Consider the following 25,350-nt stretch of genomic DNA (forward strand, 5'->3'; position numbering starts at 1 on the left):
TTACCCTTTTCTTTCTATCTCATTCCCATCCTCGTTGGGCCGCTCCTCCTGTTTCGTCTTGTTTTTTTTCTGTTTTTTTTTCCTTTGCATTGTATTGGGGGTCTTTTCGCTTTTCCAAGGCACGCATGCATCATCTCTTCGGCGAAATCACACACATACACACGGTTTTGGCAACAACGGGACTGACTGGGGTGGAGACGAGCAAATCTGAAAAGGAATGGAGATAACCGCACACGTGCCTGTACCAACACACGGAGCTGCGCGGTGCGGTACTGTTGAGAGAGTAAACATGCCTTCTGCTTGTAAGTCGTACAATGAATGAGTGGATATACGGGGGAAACTATGCAGAGGGATTAGGCAGGCAGCTCTGACTTTCCTGCTGCAGCAAGATAGCAAGGCAAGATAGATTTCGTAGCCAGTAACCCTGAATGGATCTGATTTGCCTCTCAGCATGCTTGGTTTTCTTGTTGTGTTAGAATAAGAAGATGGAGTGCATGGATGAGGCAGGAAGAAAGTGATGTTCTGGTGGAGAGAGACACTTGTGAATCGTGATGTAACCGCCTCCCTTTTCCGCCTAAACTCTTTTTTTCTCGTGTCTCTAGCCCTAAAAAGGCGCCACGGATCAAAGATACTGGTCGAAATTTATCGGCGGGCAATTCGATTAGCAGCACTGTATTGTGGATTTAGGGCAGGAAGCCCCCGAGGGTCACTATGCCTCGGTTATGCGGCCAGCATCACTCGCACACTGTCTCTCTCGTGGACAACAAAGCTCTCGAGAAAGCTTCCGATCACCAGTTTTGAACAACAAAAATGAAAGTATATTGTCCTGTGTGCCGTGGCAGCCACTCTGTCGGGGCCGGCCAACCTGTCTGAATACGTGCGCGGTAGATGTGCCAAAGAAACCAAAAAAAGAGTGTAGAATCCGCCTCACAAGCACCACCCAATATGCCCTTCCCAAATTCCGAGCCAACACCTCAATTTATTCCGTGTTACAGACCAAACTCAACCCAACCCAAGCGCCCACCTCGTAGTCATATTCCGGGCAATGTACAGACCGACGAAAATTCAAAACCGCGTTCTCGCGCGGTCGCACTCCTCTAGGAACCTATAGATGCCCTCCAGGCCCTCGAAATCCTCCGAGCAATGCTCTCCGGAGCTGCTCAGGACCGGGGGCGACATGCTCGCGTAGCCCTCGGATTGAGAGGGCGAAGATAGCCAGGGGTTGTTGTCGTACTCGTCGTAGAAGGCGTCTCCCATATCCGAAGCCTCCGAGTTATGGGATCTCAGCGACCCTCCGGGCGACGTGATGGTCTTTTGCTCATCGCCGTCGGGGGCAAAGGGGAAGCGCAGGGCGAGCGACACGCCAACGCTAGCGTCAAAGTCTGCGTCCTGCCTGATAACGCCCCGCTGCACACCAACGTCGTCGCACAGCCGCTCAACGGTTTCGGCATCCACCCCGGGAAACCGCACCCGTAACACGCTGTTCTTCTCCAGGGTAACGGGCAGGTCGCCCAAGCCTGAAAGCCTCTGGAGGTCTGTCATTATGGCCGCGAGGTCCTTCAAAGAGCGCGCAAAGTCGACGGACAGGACGTCCAGGAAACCCTCGGCACCGAGGGTAGCAGCGCTAGCTTGTGGCTTGGTGCTCAGGCCGAAGGTCTCGGCGGTGGCAAAGGGAAAGACAATGCCGAGAGGGCTCAGAGCCGTGACGGTGGGGCTTAGGTGGAAGTCAATGAAGGACCCCGGGACGCTGCGCTGCACGTAGTGAGCAACGCGGCTGCGGGCCTCCTCCTGCGAGGCACTGATGGCACAGTACCGCTTCTCTCCGTTGGGCCCGACGCCATCGTACCGGGCACGGTGGCCTGACAGCCAAAAGGCACGCATCGCTTGGCTGACGTTCTGCACGACCTGAGCAGGAGCCGCGGGGGTGTGGCTAAAGTAGCGGGCGCCCCCACGGCTAGCGCCCGGCATGGCGTATCCGCCGGCGGTGCGGGGCAATGCTCCACCCGTGAGGTTAGGACGCAGGGTAGACGCGAAGGGGGCACGGCCGGTGAGCAGGGAGACGGCCCGGGAGGTGTTGGAGACGGGCAGCTTCGACCGGTCGAAGCGCGGACCCGAGCTATGGCCAGCGCGGCCCGCGGTGCTGAGATAGCGTCGGATGGCGACATTGAGGTTGTTGGCATACGGGCCCGTCGAGTACCATTTCGCACCGCCGTACTGCTGCTTCTGCTGGCATATACGGGCAGCGGGGTGTAACGGCTGGCGAGGAGCGACGCGGACGGGGATGGGCTGGAGCTCAGCACGCGTGGCGGCGGCAAGCTTGGAGCGCAGCATTTTGCTCGTCCTCGCCAGGTTTCTGGCGAGGAGTCGCAGGGCTGCGGCCCCTGCCGCGAGAGACATTCTGGTAAAATTTGAGGGCCTCAGTGCAGCCTGCTGCGGCTGAAAAGAGTCATAGAGCTGTCGGGAAATCGACAACCTAACTTAAACAGGGGAGGAGAGAGGGAGTCGGGACGTTGCGGGTGACGGAGGTGAGTCGCCATCTTATTGTCCCGCGCCTTATCGATAAGCGTCCACTGAGAGGGAGGGAGTTCGCCACGCAAGCCTCAGCCCGCGTCGGCACCTCCACTTTCTGCCTCAGCCACGCCGCACATGACCCACGACCCACCAGCGCGAAAGTCTAACCCACTATCTGAATACCTGCATAACATTATTCATGTAAAGAGTAATTCGCATAAAAGCCGCACTCGACCGAAAAACTTCTTCCTCCGTATCTTATCGGGAACCTAGAAAAGACCCACATCCATTGGGTTTAAAGGTCCTCCAATTTTTTCCCAGAGCTCACACAGCTTCTTCTTTCTCTCCAACAGCGGGCGCCGACTACATCGCGCTCCCTCCTCGGCAAGGTAAGCGTGCTTCTTCTTTGCTCTACTACTGCGCAGCAGCTTCGCTCCTGTGATGTTTATTCATGAACAATCCAATTCTTACAGCACTATGGGGACCTTAATATAGAATTACCCTGAGAGCACATCCTCGTTGCACACGCAATTGGAGCTGACTGTTTGGTCGACGCTAACATTCTACCAAACAGTGCCGCTTTTGTTCTATCGTTTTTCTTGGTCCGCCGCTGCTGGTCATTAGTCAATGGCCGTATTGAACATTTTAATTCTCAAAAGGTTGGTCGACATCGACGCTTTCGCACTTGCTCCCCAGCACACCTGCACCATCCCCTCCAATGTGATGATCAAAAGACACATACTAGGAATTCCTCATTCTGAATAATAATAATGTCGAAGCTTTGTTTCAGCCTTGTCTGATTTGGACCTTGCCATACTCGCTGTCCTCCTGATATGTCGTTCAAGATGCTAACAGTTGACTCGTTCAGGTATGCTCAAATTCGAACTCTCTTATGGCAAGCACTGTGACGAAATTTGAACGAACGGGCGGACATACGAAGCCCCTCTGTCCCTCCTCGTTAAAGCAGGGCTGTACACCTTGTGGGGAGGATGCAGAGGGAAATTCTTGATGAGAACTCGTCAGCTGATTGTGCTCTTGGCCATCTTCTCCGTGAGAAACCCGAGAGAAAGACCCTGGCTAACTCGGCTTGTCCAGGTAAACATTTGGTCTCCGTCGCTATCACGTTCCCATTCCAATATGATGATCACTATTCACACTGTTTGATCCGCCTTCGGGCGGAAATGAACAATAAAACAAAATCTGATTTAATGAGGTATGTCAGCCGCTTGCCTTGTCTGTCCGAGAACCACTTTGCTAACCGCCTTCCAGACTGAAATGAAATCTCAACAACACTGTCTAGCACAGAGCAGCGCGGACCATGGCTGACCATGTTCCGAGCAGATACCGGTCGACTCTGAACAACCGCTTTCTTCCGCACCACAAAGTGTAAGCTTCCCTATCCCATCTTGTTGCACTTGATACACACCTCCAGGATGATCACTCTTACCTGCTTTTTAACTCCGAAATTCACTTGACGAGACAATTCCATCTTGGAGAACTGATTGAGGTGTTTCGACGTTAGTGTGGCAAGACTTTATGCAGCGGTTAAGCTAACTCTTTCTAGTTTCTATTCTAGTTTACAGAGGTGGTGACGGGAGGAAGGTGGTTCTAGGTTAGCCCATTTTGTCTAGTGTTGTGCCTTGAAGGAATACCAATACCAGTACCAATTACCTCAGATTATGATGCCCAACGCCCCTAAATGCACGTAATACGCCTCGCATTGTGAACACCCGGAACTCGCATAGATGTACAGCTGAGCTCGCTATCGCTTGAGCTGCAACCTAGAGTTCCACCCGACAATGCATCTGATGAGGTCCCAGTCGCCGTTGTTGCCCACCCAGTCGGTCACGACCACGCCGGTGGCAGCGTCCCCGATGGTGAGCTGCCCCGGCCCTTTGCCCGGGGCGCCATGTGACATGCACAAGTACTCGATGATGGCCGGGTTAATCTTGGCGGCGATCCTGTCTGGCCAGCAGCTGGCGTTGAAGAAGTTGCTGGCGCTCAGGAAGTTGATGAAGAGCTGAGGCGGCGGGGCATCGGCGGCCGCCGCCTCGCCCGGCAGCACAACGCCGCGCTGGGCAGCCCTCTCGAGCTCCTCCTGGGCAAGCGTGATCTTCTTGAGGATCTCGTCGCTCTGGCCGATCTCGTAGTAGTCTTGCAGCCGGATCTGGCCGCTGCCGCACGTACCGTCGGCGCAGTTATCGGGCCACACGGACCCGTCGATGCCCAGCCCCCCGCCGTTCTCCGCTGCCACGGTCTCGTCGACGTGGAACCGCCGCACCAGCACCACGCGCCCGCGCGCCTCGCCCAGCGTCGGGATCCGCGGCGCCGTCCACCACCGCCGTGCCGCGTCGCCCGCGAAGTACCGCCCCGCTAGGTGCCGCGACAGCTGCTGGTCGGTGCCCTTGCCCGTGCCCTCGCGCTTGATGCTCATCAACACCGCCTCACTCGGGTGCACGTCTAGGAATCCGTAGATGTCGGCCAGCAGGTCGTGGAAGTACTTGGTGCCCGACAGGCTGATGGGGAAGGCGCTGTGCACGAGGGCGAGGTTGCTGTTGCTGTTGTTACTGTTGCCGTCTGGTGGTGGTGGGGATGATGACGGCGACGATGACGGCGACGACGGGCACGACACGCGCACGTCGAGGAAGCGCACGCCGTTGTCCAACTGGTCGCGCACGCTCGCCGCCTGGCACCGCACCGAAGGCAGCGCCACGTAGCACGTCGGGCTGTTGTGCGTACCGGGGATGCTGAGCGCCGACAGTGGGAACCCGGAGTCCAGCTCCGCCATCCACGACGCCAGCCGCGCGCTGCTGAAGATGGCCAGGAACGCGTGGCTGGGCACGTAGACGAGCGTGAATTCTTTTTGGGGGGCAGCGCTGTCATCGTCACCGGCCGCTGGTGACAGTGAAGTGGCTCGCATCACGATACTCCGCTGCGGCTGCGGCGCCGGCCCGGGGATCTTGGCCACGTACTGCACGGCTGGTGATCCGGGCTCCTCAAAGGTCAGGCGCAGCTGCTCGCCGCGCGCCACATCGGGCGGTGCGATCTCGCTGGGCAGCGACGCCTCGGAGAAGGGCTGCACCACGACGCCGCTGATCTGGTGCCGCCTGAAGGGGCGGGTATGGTCCTGTTGCTGTTCCTGCTGTTCGGCATCCTCTGCAGCAATAGTAGTCGTCGCCGAGGGCGTGGGTGTTGCGGCAGGCCGTCCGGTGAGGCGGGCGGTGATCTTAGCGAGCCCGCCGGGAGCGCCGTGGTGGGGTGGCGGCGGCGGCGGGTCGAGGTGCTCGACTAGCTTCAGCTCGAGCGGCGTGATGGTGATGTTGCGGATGGTGAGGTTGGTGGCGGCGTCCATTGCGGCTGTCTTGCTGCCGTGGTGGTGGAGGTGCGAGTGCGAGTGCACCGCGCGGGAGCCGCCCAGCCCCATGGCATATACACCAGGATATATCTATAGGTCGCGAGAAAAAGAGAGTTTGCTGCAGTGTAGGGACGCGCTGCTGTTGGCGGACGGTTTCAGGCGGACGAGAGAATAGAGTTTGAAACCGTTGGCGACGTGGGCATCATCATGACGCTAAAATCCCATTACTGTACAGCCCGTCAGCACCATCCCGGGGGTTTTGCTCAGAACGCGCCCAGGGATGTGGCGCTTTCTTTCAGCGACTAATACGTAGGGTAAACCTGAAACCGTGAAAAGGAAAGCACCAGCCAGTTCACTCTTGTGTTCCTAAAACTTATTTTGCACAACGTCTCCGCTGCCAAGGTAATGATTGACTCCGCAGTGCTTGATAAAGGTGTTCAAGTAAACACACTTTGCAGCTTCCTCTCAGCCTTTGCTTTTGCAACTCACGAACGGACGGTACGGAGTATCTGTCTATGGGCTAGGGTTCGGAGTTGCGGCGTGGAGAAGCGGCTGGGCGACCCCATCGTTTAAACGCGATAGGCACCCATCTAGCTGCTCCATGGCTGATGGCAGACAAAAACTCCTCGAGTCCTTTGAGCGTGACGATGAATATTTGTTTAAACGACGAGATGAAGGTATCGGGAACACCCGCAGGATGGTTGGTCATGAAAATGCGCAGACCAATCGAGAAGGTAAATTCGCTCTACACTGCAATCTTTAGCTCCTGTACGGTCCAAGTCTCCCGAGAGCCAATCGCCTTGCACTGCAATTTTTAGCTCCGAGGCCTTCACGTCCCAAGTCTCGTGGAGCCAATCGCCTTGCACTACAATTTTTAGCTCCAAGGAGGCCTTCATGTCCCAAGTCTTGTGCGACCAAGCTCAATCTGAGTGTCAGCCAGTGCCCGATTAGCCCATACTGCGTATGTAGATAGTTTGTCTCTCTCATCGCTTACCCCTGACTAACCCTGAGGCGTAGCGAGACGCAAAGCGACGGGGACACACGATCAGTCCTTGATGGACCTCAGTTCCAGATGGACAAAAATCCCGGGGACCTGGCTGGGCGTGCTATATCCTGTGCAGCGAAAGGTTTGTGTTTGCATGGCCAGAGTAAAAAAAAAAAACGCTCGCTGTATAGCACACAGTTTTCTACTACCTTGACGGTATCCGGTTCAAGAGCTGCGCTCTTTTAACACGCTCTCCTTGCCCCTTTTTTCTCGTTTTTTCTCCTCCACCCCACCACTCCCGCTTTTCCGGTGCCAGCATACTGCTTCATCCCACGTCATCGCCACCGTTGCTATATTGGAATTCGTCCTGCAAATTCCCTCACCCTCCTCGCCGCTTGCCGATTTTGTCGATACCGTCTCTGTATTGTATTGCCGCGGCAGCCCCGTTGCCACGCCAACACATCCTCACATGTCCTGTGGTGTCTTGTCATTTTGAGAAGCAGGTTTCTCTGCATTGCACCGAGATGGAGAGGTTTGGCGAAATTCATGTTGCTGAGCACGTGGTCTACGACTGGGGAATGTTTTTCAAGGCCCATTCTGGATTGCGGTCAAGTCAGCAGCTACTTCATCATCATGGTATTCACGATTCACAGTGTCAAGTCAAGAGTAACTAGAGAGAAAGCACGTACCTGCAGCCACCGGGGGGCCAACAACCTCGGGCCCCTTGTTGATGTTGGCCCTGCGGTGGTCGTCGATCTCGAGGTGGCCTGTGGCCAGCTGGACCTTACCGCTGACGAGGACGCCGTGGCAGGCATCGACGGCGCACGTCTTGCCCTGCGCGTTCTTGAACGTCACGTAGCAGTGACACCAGAACTTTGTGCGCCGCGGGTCTATGTCCGCCACCTTGGGCAAAGTGCCGCCCGCCCCCCGCCAGAACGGCGAGTTGCACTCGTGCGCCTGCGTCCGCTCCCACCCGAACAGCGGCCCGGACTTGATGTACCCCCACTGCGTGTCGAACGAGATCTTGACGTCGGATACCACGTTCACAAAGGTGGTACCGGTACCCTGGGGCTTGGTGCCCAGCGACAGCAGCGCCACCTTCAGCACGGCGGCCAGGTCGAAGCAGTTGACGTACTTCTTGCTCCGGCTGAAGAAGCCGCTCAGCACGATGGTGGCGCCGCTGAGGTGGTGCGGCATGCCGCCTACGCCCAGCCGCGAGTCGTAGAACAGGGGCGACGTGCCGGGCTTGCCGCGGTCGCCAGCTTCCACAGCTTGTTGGCCACGTTGAGGAGCACGTCGCCCTCGACCTCGGCCCACGTCTTGCCCGCCACCTTGGCGAAGTCGAGGTAGGCCAGCCGGTTCAGGTCCAGGAATAACTCGTTGTCGTAGTAGTACGGCAGGTGGTTCGTCGGCCCGAACACGAAGTAGAGCTCCAATTGGAACACCGAGTCCGCCTTGAACGGGGCGCCGGGGTCCCTGACGGTGCTGCCAACAACAAACTTGTTGGCGGTGAAGGTGGTCCCACTCACCCCGCTCGAGGCCCTGGAGGTGAATGGCCCGCTGATGATTTCGAAGCCGTTGTTGATGGGCGCCTTGTTCGTGAGGCTCCACTGGGTGCCGACCAGGCGATACTTTGGCGCTGCTGCGGGGGCGGCCGGCGCCGCTGGGAAGGGCAGCGTGTATGTGGCCGTGACCTCGATCGGGATGTCTCGCCGGTCGAATAGGAAGACGGCCGGTCTACCCAGGGTGGCGGCGGTTTCAGTTCCGGGAATGTAGAGGACCTCGTCCGTATCGATGGTCGGCTTGGGTCTATCCCACCCTTCTCGAATCTCCAAGTTCTTGATGTCGCCCCTGACCCGGGTGATCTTGGTAATCTTGAGCGTGGATATGGCTTTGAGTAGATTTGCGGCAATGATGTGAGGGCAGAAAGATACTGAATGGGGGCTGGAGCTCTGTTTTCTTGCTGGGCTGAGATGGGGATTATGGCAATGAGCATGTGATACAGACCAGAGTGCAACCCGGATCTCCCTCGTCAGGCACACCTCTTTTATACGTGTCTTCGTACACGCTCTTGCCTACTCCCGACAGCTAACGGAGACATGAGCACTGCCTGAAACTTTAGGCAGTAAGGGCCGCTGGCTATGATGCGCAAGAAAAGATCACGATGCGTGCTGCAAGTTTACCCCGAGCCTCACCAAAGTTTGTATGCTGCTTGTTTGGTCCTTGGATGCCTATCTGGGTGGTCCGCACATGTGGCTTGGAAAGTCTCGCTGTCAATGCCGGCGTGGTCCATACGAGACATAGTCAACAATACATCTCGGCTTTATTGATATGTTACGCATACATCCTCCCCCTCGCCGAGGCGCTCAACAAGTGCCTCGACGACGGCGCGCTGGCGGTGGCCAACAGGAGCCCGACGCTGCCGGTGCTACGGGGCAAGGCGACCATCATCAAGGACGGGCACGGCGAGGACGTTCTCGAGGTACGGCTGACCAACACGACAACATGATGGCTAGCAAGCTGCTGCAGCCGGCGGGCGTCGCCAAGAGAGTCCTGCGCCCCATGCACAACTCGCACTCGCTCGCCAAGGAGAACCTCGGCATCTACATCTTCGGCCTCAGGGGCACGGGCAAGTGCCCCGCCACGGACGCCAACAAGATCAACGTCTTCCTAGCCCAAGCCAACACCCTCGAGATCCATAATGCTAGCATCCCCGTTGTCATCAACTAATTAGCCTCTGTTACTTTTGCTACAAACGTTGCTGGGCAACTTATTTGGCGCGCGCCAATCAAGCTAGGCCTTGATTCTGCCTCCACAACTCTATGTAGACGATCACGGGGGAAATGACTAAAGTGGAAGCAGTAGTGTTGTATCTGGGTTTGAAAAAAAGAGAGTGTCGGGTGCTGCGAGACAGACAATCATTCGACGGGCCGGGAGTTACTATTACGAAGCAACCAGTTAAGTGTTGTAGGTTTACCGTGCTGGACATGGACATGCATATCTGTCACGAACTAACAGCTAGAACTAGAATAAGACAGACAGCAAGGATAGAGATAATTATGACTCGCCATGTCTTTAGAGCATATGCAATGCTACAGAGTTGACTCTGAATTTGTTTGTTTCCTTGGCGGTGTATTCATACGGGCAAATAAAGACACCGACTTCAGAGTCTCAGGCCTGTGCTGAAATCAGGATGTTAGAAGGAAATTGTGTCTAGGCACTCACGTCTTTTTCTATTAGCACTCCTGATCGTGGTTGAATAGTAGGTAATTATGAGGCGTTATTGTTGAAATATTGTCTACCTATGCCCTAAAAACTTAGCATGTCAGCCCAACGAACTGCTGACTGACGTCATACGGCTGATCAAGTTCTGTTAGATCTTGTATTAGACATAGCCTTACTGAGCCGTTACACACGTCTCACGTCTCACGTCTCACAGTCAGGTGCCCCCTGCCAGCATCGCCGTGATGACGTTAGAGATTGACCCAACCCGGCCAGCAAGACATAATTAGTGTAATCACAGTCAGTCGACCGACTCCAGCCAGCCTGGCCAAGTCTATGCAATTATGTGCAAGGCCGATTTCGAGTCGAAAGCGAAACAAGTAGATATACAAGACACGACTTATGCAATGCTCAAGAGACTTCGGCAATAGGAAAGCGTCGTGAGAGTTCGGAACAAAGCAGTGGAGCAGGCAAAGTTCGGATTTAAGGTCTGAGAACTCTTCTTTGACACTGTGGTTTTACTTTTGCCTACCAATGCAGCGACCGAAAAGAGAAAAAGAGAAAAATGTACGAATAAGTCCCATCCACAGAGGCAAAAACGACGCTGTTAAACGGCATTGAGTATACGAAAACAGAGTAACAAATAACAATTGAGCATGAGCGATTGCGCGATTACCTGATTGGTCCAGGTGTAAACTCGGCTTAGCTAAGGGACCATGCAGGCAAAAAGTATGACAAGGGTGGGATTCGAACCCACGCCCCATTTCTGAGACCAGGAGAGAGAATTCAGGTTGACCTGAACCTGGCGCCGTAGACCGCTTGGCTACCTTGCCTTTGATGCACGTCAACTCTGCAATCCGCATCCATTAGCCAAGCCGCGCGCCAGAGGAAAAAGAGAAAAGGGAAAAGAGGAAAACAAGAAGCAAACATGTTCAATGGTAAATTGCATTTTAATCTCGATTATTGAGGAGGTGAGAAACCAATGAAGAGTCGCTCAATCCGAGCAAGGTGGATTTCGAGGCACGGTCGACAGCTTTAGATAACATGTGTCTGCGTGTTTAGGGGACTGAAACGGAAATAGAGTAAATCTTACATACCTGACTAGCTATTGCAGAGCGATTGAGCAACTGGAACGTACGGCAACTCAAGTGCTGAATATTGCCTCTCATTCAAGCGAGAAGAAAATGCAGGGCCAACCTCCATGCGGTCACAGTTCTGCCAGGCAACCGGGTGAAGAGTAGGAGACTGGGCGGACAGGAATAGACATACATGATTAAACAGCTTGCATCCCTGCCGCAAGGAGCAGAGATTCAAAGTCATACGATGGATACCATCTACCGTTTCCCATACTTGAGCAGCAAACAAGTAAAGGGGGTAGGTCCGCCGAGAAACCCGGAATCTTGGAAAGAGGGAGGGGGGGGCCTTCTTCCTATCTCGGGCTCCACAACATGCTATATCTATCCAAGTACACACCGGACGAGAGCTTGTGAAGTGTTCTTGGCCCGGGGCAAAGACAAGACACGCCGGAAAAGGCAGACGGGACAGGCGGCTGCTATGCCCGAGAAAGAATGAGCATCGACAATGCAACCGGATGTTCGGCAACCCAAGAGTATATAAAAATATGCTCTTCGGTAAAGGGAGGTATTGCGTACGCAGTCACGTCTAGAGGGCCTTGGAGCTCCGAAGGGCCATGTCCCTTTTTAGGACCACGACGAGCGAGCTGACCCCTGAGCCTGAATTGTGGGGGGGCTGTCTATCGCCAAGCTTGACTTCCCGCTGGGAGCCTCATGATATAGACGCCGCACACTATATTCGAGCCGCCAGCTTGGTCCATCCGGGGCATTGTTTTCCGGAGGTTAATACTCGTGTCCCCTTTCTTGGTCCTATAATGTGCAGGGACGCGTTGATGAAGGGTGCGCCACTCGGGTCCGAGCCGCCTAGATTCCGCCTTTGCCAGTCTGTCAGAGCCGGATTGCATTGCCCACCCATTTCCCAAGAGCTGCAGTGCAAGAAGCGTCGGCCTTGGTGCCGATAGAATCCAAGAAACCGAAAAGACCGCAGAGCCCCCGGGGCGGAGGTTAAGCGCTTGGTCGTCGGACGTCCGTAGATGGCTTATTAAACGCAGGTCGGGATCGCTGGATAAATTCAGCTTCCAATTTGCGTCGCTGGGCAATGGCTTTCAAGGGTGCACCAACTTCAGTGCCGGTATGCGTCTTCCAAGAATCCAGGGATAGATAGATCGATAGGTCTCGATATCATAAATCCGAAAAAAGAATGCCATGTATAAATACGTCGTCATTCGCTGCAGGAGAGGTGGGCATCAGAGAGTGGCGTTGGAAAGCTGCTCACCCCTCGAATCATCAAAGCAAAGCCAATTCAAGCTACCGCAAAGATGCGTTTTTCAGTCCTCGCTCTCGTCGCCACTGCTAGCTCAGCAGCGGCGTTTCCCTCTCTGAGGTCGCTCCTCGCGCCGCGCGCCGACTGCCTGACGGATGCGGATGCCAAGGAGCTCGTCGAGGCCTACACGAGGCTCATCGCCAACTACCAGGACGCCGACTGCATCAAGTACTGCGCCGAGGAGTTCGTCGACAGGTCTGACAGCATCAACACCTTCATATTTAAGCCGCTCGGCGATCCCACGTTCGCGACCAAGAAGATTTTCATGGAGGCGCAGGCTTCCAACCCGCCGTTCCCCCTCGTCGTCGACAGCGTCGATTCCGTCTCGTGCTCGGTAATCGGCCTGCGCTGGCACGCAACATTCGGTGCTGCCAATCTGCCTAGCAGAGGCATCACCCTCATTGGCGCAACCAAGGAGACGGGCGCCTGGCAAATCAAGAGCCTGGATGTCGAGTTCAACAGTCTGATCTGGCTGCTTAATATGGGCGGCAACTACACTTGGGAAGGCTAAATGCGAAGTGGGTGTGTGAGGGAGGGGAGGGGCTCGACTTCTGCCGTCCGAGGTGAAGAAGTTCAAAGAAAATGCTGCTGCGGAGAGAGAGACACGAAGAGAAACAGACGACAAACACGGAGGCCTAGGCTGTACATATAAGAAGTTAAGGCTTGGCCCGATTCAGAACACTTGAGTCTATAATGCCAATTCTTTCTTTTCATCTGACGAATAGTTCCTGGTGAGATGTTGGCGGATTAGTGTATTTTGTGGATGTCTTCCATGGTTGTTCCATGTTTCTTTCCCTGCCATATCGAGAATGATCGATTGGAGTAGAGGAGGACTTTGACACATCACGCTAAGCATACAATGTAATGTACACTAGTGGGAATGATAACGCGCGGTGGCGGTTCAATGGAACTTGATGCGGCTGTGTTCTCCAAGAATAGGAATCGCATTGTCGGCGGAGAGCGAGCCAGAAACAGGTACTTACAGAGAAAATGTGGAATCAAATCGACCACGGAAAAGTGTGCAAGTGTAGGGACATCCATCCCAATCCCAGGCCAGGTTGGAATAGGTGATATGGGGGGGCATTGGTGGCTGACGAATTAACCTCCGTAAACCAGGCCTGGTGCTAACATGGAAGATGCGGGGTGCAGGCAACGAACGTGTTGTAGGGCTGCATGGAGGTGGCTCGAAGGAGATGGCTACCGCAGCAAGCGCAGCACCCCAGGTCTGACTTGGACCTCGAGAAGGGACTAGGGATGCCTTACCAAGGTATCGTAAGGTCTGCAAATTTCTTCGTTAAGCGCGCATCATTGCCGCGAGGAGACTGTGCCTTGACTTAGATTTCGTCAAGAAACTGTCGCCCACGTTTTCAGCGGCCGTGTGTCTTGAATGGGAGCCACAGGAGCCATAGAACGACGAGAAGTGGCTCAGTCCCCGTCTTGGACGCCAAGTTACTGGGGATATTTGACTTGGTGAACTTCAAATGAAGCTGAAAAGAGGTGGCACCAGTCTCGAGCTAAGAAGAGGAGGCCGTTTCGCGAAGCCATGACGACTTGGGGCGAGTCCGAGGGCTGAAGTGCGCGCTGACATCGGACTGGATCTCTTATGCCGAAGGCTTGCAGGATGGCGCGCATGATTTTATGAGTGGCTGTGCGAGCCTGGGCTGTAAAGGTGACGCTGCGGAATTCTCTAAAGTGGCCAAGGATGGCGATTGGAGAAGGATTCGACTGGTGAGCTGTTTGGCGAATGCGTCTAAACGTCGAGGTTCGCGCCTGCCATGTCTGCCAATTGACACGAAAGTTTAATTCGCGGAATATTACGTATTCGGAGCATTGTAATGACAATGGATAAGTGAGCGAGTCTGGGATGCCTGACAATATTTACGAGTAGAGTTCTGATTTGTGTAAGAGGTCTAGAAACTGACGTGGTGGCTGTCGTCTAAACTTCTTGGGCTCTGTCTGTGCCCCTGAAAAGAAAAACGGCGATGCATTGGTGGGGCGACGAGCCCACCGAAGGACGTAACCGCGCCGATTGGGGGCGGAAGCTCAAGGCTCATTTCCCGTTTGGGATGGTGGCCCCTGTCGGCACCCATCAATGACACTCCGTGACACATCGCAATTGCAGCAGCTCCTTTCGCCATTTCAACATCTTGACGCTTTAAAAAAAAACATGGACTTGACTTCCTGGGGCATGGGCAAGTTTTGCATGTCTCGCGAGTCAAGGGGGAGACATCTAGGAATGGGATTGATATATTGAGTTCCGGGGCAGATCTGGTACCTGGTTCGAAATGGGAGGAACCCACCTGAGATGGGACGGGTTGGCGGAGTAGACATGGAGGGTCCCGTTTCATTTACCAAGGGCGCAGTCGTGATAGGCCCCCCGGGGTTGGTGTGGCCTGTCAAGTCTGTCACGCCTCCACCATCGAGCTTACAGGTTACCGCCGCTAAGCTGTCCCAGTTGGTAATGTCACACAAGCTGCCGTCTCCGTCTCCCTCAGTTTTCCTCGTTCCCCTTTCACAACTCATTCGTGCCTCTCTTTTATGTTCGCCGTTGTCACTTCGCCGCCACAGTCATTCTTTTACTTATAGCCCCCAGCCTGTCACCCTTTTGAATCTCATTCTTTTCTGGGCCCATCCATTCTTGTTCTAGTCTCTCGTTTGACAAAAATAACGCACAGCGCCGTTCGCGTCTCTATTCGGTCTCGACTGAATAACTTTCTGATATTTCTGCTCTTCAAGTTATACTGCGGAATACATATTCAACATTCGACAAAATGCACTTCTCTATCGCTACCACCGTTGCTTTCGCGAGCGCTGTCCTCGCCCAAAAGTTGCCCACTCCAGGGTTCGATGCTATTAGCCGCCCGACCAAGGGGGAGAAGATACCTGCTGGCTCCTCGTACAAGATAGTATGGGAGCCGAGCACAGTTCACACAGGTCCCATCGCCATTGACCTCCTTGGCGGCCCTACTCCCGGGCTCTTGAATGTCGTCAATAGCATCGCAGGTAAGCGCGCCATATACCACCTACCTAACTGGCGGGGATCATGCTGACGCTCATCAGCTGGTGTCGACCAGACCGCGGGAACCTTCTCGTGGGCTGTTGGCAAGGAGCTTGGAGCGTTGGCGACGTATGGTATTCAGATCAGCCTAGAGAGCAATACTTCCATCTTCCAATGGGGTAATCCGTTCGAAATCACTGGCGGTGTGATCGGGACAACCTCCACGACTTCGGCTGGGTCGACTGCTTCTACTACTACTACGACATCGAAATCGACATCGTTGTCGTCAGCCTCTACTACCGCCCTAGCTACGACTGACAGTACTACCGTTACAACGCCTCCTTCGTCGACTCTCCTCACCACCAGCTCGGCGCCCCCGAGCAACCTGTCCACTACCCGCACGACCGCCACCAACGTCTTGACCACGGGCGGCTCTACCAAGACGTCGTCGACCTCCGCCCCGACTAATACAAGCGGTGCAACATCGTTCTTTGTCAGCTCGCTTGCCTTGTTCGGCGGTCTGTCCTTGGCCATCTTTTCATTGTAAATGAAACATGTTTCTCAGACTTTGTCGCATATTGAACTGGGTTGCAATTTGAGCTTCTCATTATCCTGTTGGTGGTTGCACGGCCCTTAATTGAATATCGGGATAAAACACTGCGCGCATTGAGGACGTGCTAATGGGCATTACTGGGGCTCGGGGGGGCTTCTAACAAGCCGGACGAAATCATTGATGTTCTCGAGGTACTGGAAAATGGAAAATGTATCACTGATATCGGCTGCTCTTATAACCAGGAGCGAGTGATGATAAACGTGTGGCTTACCGCAACTAATGTCCTTACTCTATGTCTATATATGATGTAGGTATTGATGCGACATAGGATCTCATGTTACTATTATAAAATGGAGCTGTACAAATAAAGAAACGTCTTTAAAGGAGAAGAGACTCGAGTGAAGCTTGCTCCTCAGCCTGTTTTAAGATAGTGCTTATCTGTCGTTGCACTGCATTGTACCGATCTCTGATCGAGGGGTTAACATCTAAGCACCAAACCTAAGTATTTACGACTTGATCATGTATTATGTAGGAACCCTTCTATAAAAATCTCTAGCTGGAGGCTAGGCCCTAGACTTTAATAAACCGATTACTGGGCTACCTTACCTGGACATGTTTGACGAACCTCAATACCTTCCTTGGTATCGGAGTGTGTCCAGCCTGGAAATCTTTAGCATCCCAGGTTCAATCTTCGCTTGACTAGCTCATCAACCATGCCCCAATAAGGTATTTGAAGGGTGCGGGAAGGTCCGAGGTTCCTTGCAAGACCTCTTCTCGAGGCGCAAAGTTAAAATGTTTGGTGGTTGGGCGGATTGCATTGGATGGCTGGGCTCAGGAAAGACGCTGTGGAGCGTGGAGTGGCCGCTCGTCAACGCACAGCGACCACCTCACTAGTCTAAAAGTCGAGCGGTGAGAACTCTGGGCGCATTCCAGGTGCGGGGCAGACGCGATAATGCAGCTGCTGCCCCTGAAGTACAGAGAACTTCCTGTCCAGTAGCAAGCCGCCGCGCAGGGCAGGTCCCGGATACAGCCAATCGCGAGGTGCTTGACAGCTTGCGCTTGAGACCTCTACAAAGTCCTCTCCAGAGTCGCAGCCCGGTCCATGCTAGTCCGGCCCCACACAAATATGCCCCTCCCAGCACCCACAAATCTCCACGCCTTCATCGACAAGAGGACCTACTGTACTTCCTTCCTCCGGGCGACTGTCTCCTGCTTCCCCTTTTTTGTTGCTTGTTCGCTACTGCGCTGCGCGCTCTCTGTGTCTTCTTCCCTCCGACTCCTAGCGAATATCTATATTGTGGGCGCGGCTTGACAAAATGAGAGGCGAGGTAAGACCACGCAAAGTTGCTTGCTCCTGTTCTTCGCCCTGCATAAATTCAAGCTTCTCGGGTGCTTCAGAGGGCTCCTATCCGTATTCCATGCGATTGCTTCAAGGAAGCCTCGATCACCCCTCACCTCACGATATCGACAACCTAAACCACCGCGACAGTCCCAGTTGCTTCTGCCTTGCCAACCTACATAGCTCCCGTCGCCCTCCCTACCGTCCTCACTAGTCCCCGAATATCGGATTGTGTGTTTGCAGTTTTGGAGCTGCTCGCATCCACTCCTTGCCCAGACCTCCCTGTCCAGGCCCAGGCCAGACCGTGATAGCTCTGCTTGATCCCGCCAAGCCCCCATGCCCATAACAACTTCCAGTTTCGCAAATACCAGAATTCAAGGTACCTAACGCAGCTGCGAATAGATTCTTCATCTCCACCTGGGCCAGGCTGGCACCCAGCTCGGAAACAGCGCCTGGGAACTGTGAGCCCTCACCGCCTACCTACACAACCCCCAGTTGCGTCCACGGACTGACTTTCTGGCCCAGATACCTCCTTGAGCATGGTCTCGGAGCCGATGGCCGCCCGGCTCCCAATGCCGGGGATGTTGGTGATGCTGGCTCTTTTGAGACCTTCTTCACCGAGACGAGCAGCGGCAAATACGTCCCTCGGTCCATCTTTGTCGATCTTGACCCTTCCCCGATCGACGAGATTCGCACTGGTACCTATCGCCAACTTTTCCACCCCGAGCTTCTGATTAGCGGGAAGGAGGATGCGGCCAACAACTATGCCCGCGGTCACTACACCATTGGCAAGGAGATGGTCGACAACGTCATTGACCGCATCCGCCGGGTTGCTGGTAACATGGCCCCCTCGCGTCCTCTTGTACCGCGCAATTGTCTGACTTGAGATGACAGATAACTGCCACTCCCTTCAGGGATTCCTCATCTTCCACTCCTTTGGCGGCGGCACTGGGTCCGGCTTCGGCTCTCTTCTCCTGGAGCGTCTGGCCACTGACTATGGTAAGAAGTGCAAACTCGAGTTTGCCGTCTACCCGGCTCCGCGAGTTTCGACTGCGGTTGTTGAGCCGTACAATGCCGTCCTTTCGACGCATAGCACGATTGAGAACTCTGATTGTACGTTCCTTGTCGATAACGAGGCCGTGTACGACATCTGCCGCCGGAACTTGGACATCCCCCGACCGAGTTACGAGCACCTCAATCGACTCATCGCTCAGGTCGTCTCTTCCATCACTTCCTCTCTGCGGTTTGACGGAGCCCTCAATGTCGACCTCAACGAGTTCCAGACCAACCTGGTCCCGTATCCTCGTATCCACTACCCCTTGATCAGCTATGCTCCCGTTATTTCGGCTGCCAAGAGCGCTCACGAGAGCTTCAAGGTCTCCGACCTGACCTTCCAGTGTATGTGTGATTGTAATTCTCTGCTCGCCACTCGGTGCACTGACTTGCTTGTGTAGGCTTTGAGCCCAACAACCAAATGGTGGTCTGCGACCCTCGCAATGGCAAGTACATGGCTGTCGCTCTCCTTTATCGTGGAGATGTGGTGCCCCGCGACTGCAGCGCCGCTGTGGCCGCTCTAAAGGCGAAGGCTTCCTTCAACCTAGTCGAATGGTGCCCAACTGGCTTCAAGATTGGTATCAACTACCAGAAGCCGGTTGCGGTTCCTGCTTCGCCAAGTGATGGCGGCCTCGCGTCAGTCGACCGTTCCGTGTCCATGCTTTCCAACACAACTGCTATCGCTGAGGCCTGGTCTCGCCTGGACTACAAGTTCGACCTCATGTATAGTAAGCGTGCCTTCGTCCACTGGTATGTGGGTGAGGGTATGGAAGAAGGCGAGTTCAGCGAGGCCCGCGAGGATCTCGCTGCTCTGGAGAAGGACTACGAGGAGGTTGCTGCCGACTCGACCGAGCCTGAAGAGGGTGAGGCCGAGTACTAAGCGGGTCAACGATAGCTCACAGTTGTCGGCTAGCAAATTCAATTTGCCAGCGGATAGCATGAGATTGACACCTTACCTCGGGGTGCCGATTCCAGAGTCTCCCCCGGACTTGAGAACGGAAGAGCACATGAAGTTACGGATCTTGACAAATGAAATAATTCCCAAAAGCAGTTTGGAGTTTTTCCCTTTTCTTTTCCCCATACCTTGACACTGAATGCAAATATGGGATCTGGTGGATTGCAGGCGAAGCGGATGATACTCCGTTAAAATCTTTTTGTTTTTCTTTTCGTCGTTCTGCAACTGGCCTGGCTAGGAAAGGATACTAATCATTTGTTCGCGCGTCTTGAGCCCCGGCCTCCTCTTGGTTAGATAACTCCCCGCGATGATAAATATGGAAGTCGTTGATTGCGCAGAAGAATTGCCGTTCCGCGGGCTGTTGCTCCACATTGTATGTTGTTGCCTTGTGTAGCTGGCCGTTAGTCGGCTTATATGACGATATGATGATGGTGGAATGACCTACGGATGCATACCGAGGTTGGCCGCGAATAAAGCACAGGGCAGTTGCGTCGGGTACCGTGCCTTTATACGGACTTGGGTGCACGCTCGGAACTCGGGAGCCTAGAGTGGAAAAAAATGTTGCAGCCCGCCTTCGACGTACACAAGTATCGAGGCAAAGTACGTGCCAATCGGACAGCCCTGAAGCGAAACGCGTTTATTTTATTGCATCTCATTTTACACTACGGTCCCTACGAATTACCTGGTAGGCAGACAGGAGAGGTCGGTTAGTTGTCAACTTGCCCGTTTACAAAGTATCGCCACAAATGTACAAGATGCCCAACATGAATCAAGATAATCCCTGGAGCGAGAAAACGACGGCCTCCGGGCAGTCAGTCAATCTGACCAGGCGAACTAATTGGCTTCCTGCGTGTGCTTCGTTACAGGGCAGATGATTTCTTGATTTTTTTTTTCCTTCCTCGCTCAACTCCGTATTCCGTACATGCGTATAATAATGAGGTAGGCAAGGTACAAACGTACATACGGAACACCTTGGGTCAGGTACTCCTTACGTTAGCAGATGTGGGCAGGCACGCACAGTTCAAAGTCTGACTCTACGAAGTAAAAAAAGCACCCGGCCACCAAACCATACAAGGATTAATGGCTGTGACCTAACTTCTGCTAGGCTGAAAACAAGCAAACAAAACAGCCAGCCTGAGGTACCTTATTTGGCGACCCCTCCAGCCTTCTTCCACTTTGCAGCCCGAAGCGCTCCACGGTTGGGCTTGGCAGCAGCCTTCTTGTGCATTTTAGCCCCGCGAGACTTGTTGCTGGTCTGCTTGAACTTCAGGTCCCTGGGCCGGCCGTCTCTCTCGCTAGCCCGCCGCCCCTCAAAGACGATGTCCTCGGGAGACTTCATGGGCTTGGCGCCGTCGCCACTTTGCTGTTGTTGCGGAAGTGGGCGTTTTGCCCGGGGCTCGGCCCGAGGCCGGCTCTCCTTGCTCCCTGCTGCGCCCATCAGTGCGGCACCTGCCCGGCCGAGGAGCTTCCCCGCCCGTCCTGCCAGCGACTGGGCCTCTGCCGTGGGTTTGGGCGCATAGCTAGTGCTCCTCTTGCCGTTGTTATTGAACTTACCCTTGCCCTTGCCATCCGAGGAAATGCCAGGCTTACCAGGGCCATATTTGGCCTCCATGGCCCTCGCCGTTTTGTGGGGCGCCTTGCAGCGGCTCACGCGCAACTCACGCGGGAGCATTGGCGGGAATTTCTTGCCGTTCAGAATGATGGCCTTTTCCACGGCGTTGGCGTCCTGCACAAAAAAATTGTTAGCTGGCTGTCCCGTCTTTGATGTTCCAAGAGATTCCAAATGGTCTCATGGCGATGATACTTACATAGAACTGCACATATGCAAAACCCTTGCCCACTCGGGTAGCGGCATCTCTGACCACGCGGACGCTCTCAACTCTTCCGGCCTCCTTGCTGAATACCTGCCACAGCCCTTCCTCAACATCCATGGGCACTTTGGTACGCTTACGCTTCTCCGTCACCTCATTTCCTGACTCGTCTAGCTTCGCGTTGAGAACGCTCTCGTCGTCCACAAAGCCTAGATTTCCGACGAAAATGCAGCGTCGGTGAGCAACATGAGCAGGATGCGCCACGCTGTCGACTCTCAGGTGCCGGTCCAGAACGATTGTGCCATTAAGCTGAGACACGGCGGCTCGCGAGCCTTGAGTCAAGCTGTAGACAACATATGCGTTAGTCGATTTGGTAGTGGCCTCCATGACCGACTTTGTGATGTACGATGCGCGCTTCGGCAGACCGCCTGCCGAAAATGCCGTCGACCGGAAACGAATGGACTCGATTTTCTGTGGTGGCACTGCCTTCTTATCCAGAACTGATGCGAGGTGGTTCATCAACGTCTTTTTGGCAGTGCGCGATGTGATCGCCTTAGTTGAGACGTTGCTGAGAAATACAGTGCGGTTTGCCTTTTCGATCTCGGACGCGGCAGCGTTGACAGAAAGAGACTCGTGTACGGGGGCCTCATCCGCAGATAGTTCGCCGTCCTCGGCCGTGTCGGGAGAGACATCTTCGTCGCTACCCTCTGTCGCGGCTGATTCGTCTGCCCTTAGGCGTTTGCCTGCCGGCTCCTCTACTTCCTCGTCGGCCAACTTCTGAAAGTAGCTAGACTCGAGGTCATCGTACGCATCTCGTTGTTTGCGTTTCCGCTTCTGGCCGTCTTCTCGCTTGGTCACCTTGCGCTCGACTGGAGCCTCAACAACTTTAGCGGCCTCAACTTCTTCTTCTTCTTCTTCAGCAACAGAGATTTCCTCGTCGGCTTCTTCGGGTTCGGACTCGCTCTCGGATGACTCGTTATTGGAGAACTCGTCCTCGTCGTCCGAATCGTCGCCGTCTAACTCATCGTCTGAAAGCTCCGAGAGCTCCTCATCGTCGACCTCCTCTGGCTGGTTCGAAGCTACTGGTGGTGCTCGGACTTTGACTGGCAGCAATTCTGAATATCGGGACTTTGGAAGTGCCGCCACTGGCCCAGCCTGGTTCTGTGTTAGCTTTTCCAAGTTTAATTCGGCTGGGCGAGCTTCGCACTTACGCTCTCGGTGAACAGAGCGGCCAAGGCGGGGTCAACCGCCTTGGACGGCGCAGTAAATCCGGATTTTCTGCAGAAGCCAGGTCAGTACACATTACAAAGCAAAAAGGAAACCGGAACCGTTCTCTTACCCTTTAGCCATTCTGGTCGACCTGATACTCTCAGGTTCTGATGTCGAATTGGAAATGGATCAGAGATTCTCCCGTCGCTCCTCTGAGGCGCATAGTAAATGTGGGTACCTAGACAGGAAAATTCGCTTATCGGTTCTTATCGAGACTGCCGTTGCTCACCGCCCCTTCACCAAAACGGTGCTCGGGCGGGAAGGCGGGCAGGCAGTGGGCCCAGGGTCAGGTCCAAGGTGCCCATTGTGTTCCCTGGCTACACTATAGTTGTGGGCGCTTTCCCAGCTTCCTTGCCAGTCTACCATCCTCCCTCCCCCGTCCTGCCCACGACAACCTCCATACGCTTCTATTTGCGAGCTCGACAGCATCATTTTGTTCATTTCTCAAACGCATCTTCTCTACTCGAACTTTTTGCCTCGTCGGTCGTCTTGTATTACGTTCCTTGTCGTCGCGCAACTCCTTCCGACTGAGCTCTTGCCCGCGCGACTGACTCCCGTGAGGTCCGATTTTGCGCTGCCTCTCGCTTCTACCCACCACCACCCACAACCTCATTGGCGCAAACCTCGCCGGCCCCGTCGCGGCTAAGTCGTATGGTCTATGATGGCTACCGGCGATACCGCGCCGCCTTTGGCCCTGTCGAGCTCCCCCCCGCCGATGCTCGGCCAGAGTCCCAGCAACCTCTCGAGCCCTCTTAGCGACGTTGAAGACAAAGATGCCGAGGCCGATGATGCGGACATGGATATGCATACCATGGGGTTTAGTAGCCGTTTAACTCCAAAAAGGGATGTAGACGGAGACGGAGGGGCGTCGGACGCCGACTCCGAGTCTGACGAGGAGAGCAAATTGTCAGAAATGGATGTCAATGACTCTGAGGCTGAGACAGAGCGACTCTACGATACTCCGCCAAAAGTAAGCGGGGCGCGCGATCTCGTTGACGGCGTCGGCGACGTGGGGAACAGACAGTTCGTGGATCGCCGCGACCGTGTGTTTGAGCGCAGCCCAAGTAAGCTCCAACAGCAGCTCAAGGCACAGGCAAGCCTAAACGCCGACGACGCGGTCAGCGACAATAATTCTCTCTCTGAAGGCGAAGACGAAGAGGACGACGATGCGTCCCTGGCGTCTAGCGAGCCCGACCCTGAACCCGCGAAGGAGGAGCTGTTGCGGCCTCATTCACAAGCCAAAAAACAAGAAGCCATACCTTCTACCGAATCCACAACCTCGCAGCTTACCAGGCAAGACTCAAGCGAGTCTCGGAAAAGGAAACGATCTCCCGTAGCAGAGCAATCCGAGTCTGAGCAACCGCTTCGAAAGCGAACGGGCTCGATTGCCGCCGTGGAGAACGAATTCTCTACTGACGACGTGGCTGTCATCGATGACGAAGGCACTTCTACAAATCCGCAAAGCGGCAATCACACTGGAGAGGAAGACAACCATGAAGAGCCCGAAGTTGCTACCAAAATCAAGGAGATAGTGGCGGACTCGGTTGAAGAGGACACAAGAGAAAGGACACGATCAAGAAAAGCAAAGCGCAACGCTGCTAAAAAGCGAAGAAGCAAAAGCCCAGAAGCTACCAGTCGAGGAACAGAAGAAACCGCTAAAGACGCGGATATACCCGTTACCGACGTTGCTGCGCCTCATGCCGTAGAGGACCATATTGAAGACGACGAAGAGGCCGAAGCGGCCCATAAAGAAGAAGAATGTATGCGCAACATCACCATCCCATTGAGCGCACTGATTGCTAACTTCTGGGCGCAGTGGAACGAAAAAAGGCTGCCTGGGAAGAGCTCACAGCGATCGAGAAGCAGTTCAATAGCTTCCGCGACCGGTAAGTTCCCGCTCCCACAATAATATTCTGTTTCCGACATGCTAACTATCCAGTAGACTGTACCAGGAGCGTTTGGACCAGCTCGATCAGGAAGAGGCGTCGCTCACATCCGACAACCCGACGCACCCCGAATATCTTGCAATGTTACAATGCCTTGAGGAACGACGAGAAGAACGAATACGAATCAGCAGTCTTGAGCTGCAGTTTAGAATGTCCGTGCTCAACGGGCGGGCGGTCGCCGAGCGGGCGCAAATACTGTCCCAATACTACCAGAGCATACGCGAGTCGAGGGAGGAGGTCTTGGAGGAGCTCGGCCAAGAGTGGTACGACATCCAGCAAGAGCGCAGACGGTTTGCCAACACGATACCGGATTATGGCATTCGCTTCCCAACCACAAAACCGCAAACTATCAGACAAGCCGTTGCATATAACCGGGAAGTCTCTGTACTCTCTGGTTTCGCCAAGCATGTTGGGTTCCCAGCGGCGCCGGCGATTAGTGGAGTTTCGGACGACCAACTGGAAAGCGATCTTGACGCCATACATGTTAGTTATTGTGTGCGACGGTGTTGATACTTGGCGTTGCTAACTTGTCTCTCTCAGCGCATGCGTGAACCCCCTTCTCGGCCTTCAATAAATACTTCCCAAGCAAATTTCCACCAAGGTTTCACTGCAGGGCTTCCTTTTGGGCGGAATCTCGGGCCTGCTGGAGAGCAATTCATAGAGTCAACCCCGTGGGCAAATCCAAACCACCCCTCACACCATCTCCAGAGGCAGAATTCACAACAGGAAGCTAGCATCCAGACTCCGTTTTCAGGCTCGTTGTCCGGGCCTCGAAGACATTCTTACCAACAAGGGGGCGTTTTTCCGCCGAGCAACACGAATGCGATGAATGGGGATTCCCCGCTACCGGTGCAAAAGGCGCACTTGTCGACGGGACATGAGGCGCTCAGGGCATCAAAGCTAGGATCGGAGCCAGTAATGAAGCGCGAGAGCGTTGCTCAGGCGTCTTGACTTTT

The 25,350-nt window shown here is 54.5% G+C and overlaps 9 protein-coding genes and 1 non-coding gene across 10 annotated transcripts; 5 read left to right on the top strand and 5 right to left on the bottom strand.

The window, feature by feature from the left end:
• Positions 1 to 1,065: 1,065 nt before the first annotated feature.
• On the bottom strand, positions 1,066 to 2,397 carry B0T26DRAFT_671114 (uncharacterized protein; the record flags this gene model as incomplete). Its single annotated transcript, XM_060439286.1, has 1 exon — positions 1,066 to 2,397. The coding sequence occupies one exon, from the start codon at positions 2,395 to 2,397 to the stop codon at positions 1,066 to 1,068; it is 1,332 nt and encodes a 443-aa protein (XP_060303764.1).
• Positions 2,398 to 4,273: 1,876 nt separating this feature from the next.
• B0T26DRAFT_634375 (PLC-like phosphodiesterase) lies at positions 4,274 to 5,863 on the bottom strand (the record flags this gene model as incomplete). Its single annotated transcript, XM_060436627.1, has 1 exon — positions 4,274 to 5,863. One exon carries the CDS (start codon positions 5,861 to 5,863, stop codon positions 4,274 to 4,276), a length of 1,590 nt encoding a protein of 529 aa, XP_060303765.1.
• A 1,553-nt stretch (positions 5,864 to 7,416) lies between these two features.
• On the bottom strand, positions 7,417 to 8,847 carry B0T26DRAFT_746737 (uncharacterized protein; the record flags this gene model as incomplete). The annotated part of the gene is made up of 4 exons (XM_060444735.1): positions 7,417 to 7,448; positions 7,541 to 8,096; positions 8,135 to 8,702; positions 8,786 to 8,847. 4 exons carry the CDS (start codon positions 8,845 to 8,847, stop codon positions 7,417 to 7,419), a joined length of 1,218 nt encoding a protein of 405 aa, XP_060303766.1.
• A 231-nt stretch (positions 8,848 to 9,078) lies between these two features.
• On the top strand, positions 9,079 to 9,581 carry B0T26DRAFT_746738 (uncharacterized protein; the record flags this gene model as incomplete). The annotated part of the gene is made up of 2 exons (XM_060444736.1): positions 9,079 to 9,333; positions 9,381 to 9,581. The coding sequence occupies 2 exons, from the start codon at positions 9,079 to 9,081 to the stop codon at positions 9,579 to 9,581; spliced, it is 456 nt and encodes a 151-aa protein (XP_060303767.1).
• A 1,224-nt stretch (positions 9,582 to 10,805) lies between these two features.
• B0T26DRAFT_t22 lies at positions 10,806 to 10,906 on the bottom strand. The gene has a single exon. It is a non-coding gene; the product is annotated as a tRNA-Leu (tRNA).
• Positions 10,907 to 12,465: 1,559 nt separating this feature from the next.
• B0T26DRAFT_635356 (uncharacterized protein) lies at positions 12,466 to 12,981 on the top strand (the record flags this gene model as incomplete). The annotated part of the gene is made up of 1 exon (XM_060436714.1): positions 12,466 to 12,981. The coding sequence occupies one exon, from the start codon at positions 12,466 to 12,468 to the stop codon at positions 12,979 to 12,981; it is 516 nt and encodes a 171-aa protein (XP_060303768.1).
• Positions 12,982 to 15,241: 2,260 nt separating this feature from the next.
• On the top strand, positions 15,242 to 16,015 carry B0T26DRAFT_635237 (Ser-Thr-rich glycosyl-phosphatidyl-inositol-anchored membrane family-domain-containing protein; the record flags this gene model as incomplete). The annotated part of the gene is made up of 2 exons (XM_060436703.1): positions 15,242 to 15,473; positions 15,531 to 16,015. The coding sequence occupies 2 exons, from the start codon at positions 15,242 to 15,244 to the stop codon at positions 16,013 to 16,015; spliced, it is 717 nt and encodes a 238-aa protein (XP_060303769.1).
• A 1,322-nt stretch (positions 16,016 to 17,337) lies between these two features.
• On the top strand, positions 17,338 to 19,293 carry B0T26DRAFT_737389 (Tubulin/FtsZ, GTPase domain-containing protein; the record flags this gene model as incomplete). The annotated part of the gene is made up of 5 exons (XM_060443440.1): positions 17,338 to 17,349; positions 17,763 to 17,821; positions 17,886 to 18,196; positions 18,255 to 18,758; positions 18,815 to 19,293. The coding sequence occupies 5 exons, from the start codon at positions 17,338 to 17,340 to the stop codon at positions 19,291 to 19,293; spliced, it is 1,365 nt and encodes a 454-aa protein (XP_060303770.1).
• A 1,219-nt stretch (positions 19,294 to 20,512) lies between these two features.
• Positions 20,513 to 22,529, bottom strand: B0T26DRAFT_746741 (uncharacterized protein; the record flags this gene model as incomplete). The annotated part of the gene is made up of 4 exons (XM_060444737.1): positions 20,513 to 21,094; positions 21,177 to 22,334; positions 22,391 to 22,457; positions 22,519 to 22,529. The coding sequence occupies 4 exons, from the start codon at positions 22,527 to 22,529 to the stop codon at positions 20,513 to 20,515; spliced, it is 1,818 nt and encodes a 605-aa protein (XP_060303771.1).
• A 580-nt stretch (positions 22,530 to 23,109) lies between these two features.
• Positions 23,110 to 25,345, top strand: B0T26DRAFT_632896 (Sds3-like-domain-containing protein; the record flags this gene model as incomplete). The annotated part of the gene is made up of 4 exons (XM_060436485.1): positions 23,110 to 24,208; positions 24,265 to 24,334; positions 24,388 to 24,877; positions 24,935 to 25,345. 4 exons carry the CDS (start codon positions 23,110 to 23,112, stop codon positions 25,343 to 25,345), a joined length of 2,070 nt encoding a protein of 689 aa, XP_060303772.1.
• Positions 25,346 to 25,350: the final 5 nt, after the last annotated feature.

This window comes from Lasiosphaeria miniovina (assembly GCF_030549165.1).
Source record: "Lasiosphaeria miniovina strain SMH2392-1A chromosome Unknown B0T26scaffold_1, whole genome shotgun sequence".
NCBI classification, from domain to species: domain Eukaryota; kingdom Fungi; phylum Ascomycota; class Sordariomycetes; order Sordariales; family Lasiosphaeriaceae; genus Lasiosphaeria; species Lasiosphaeria miniovina.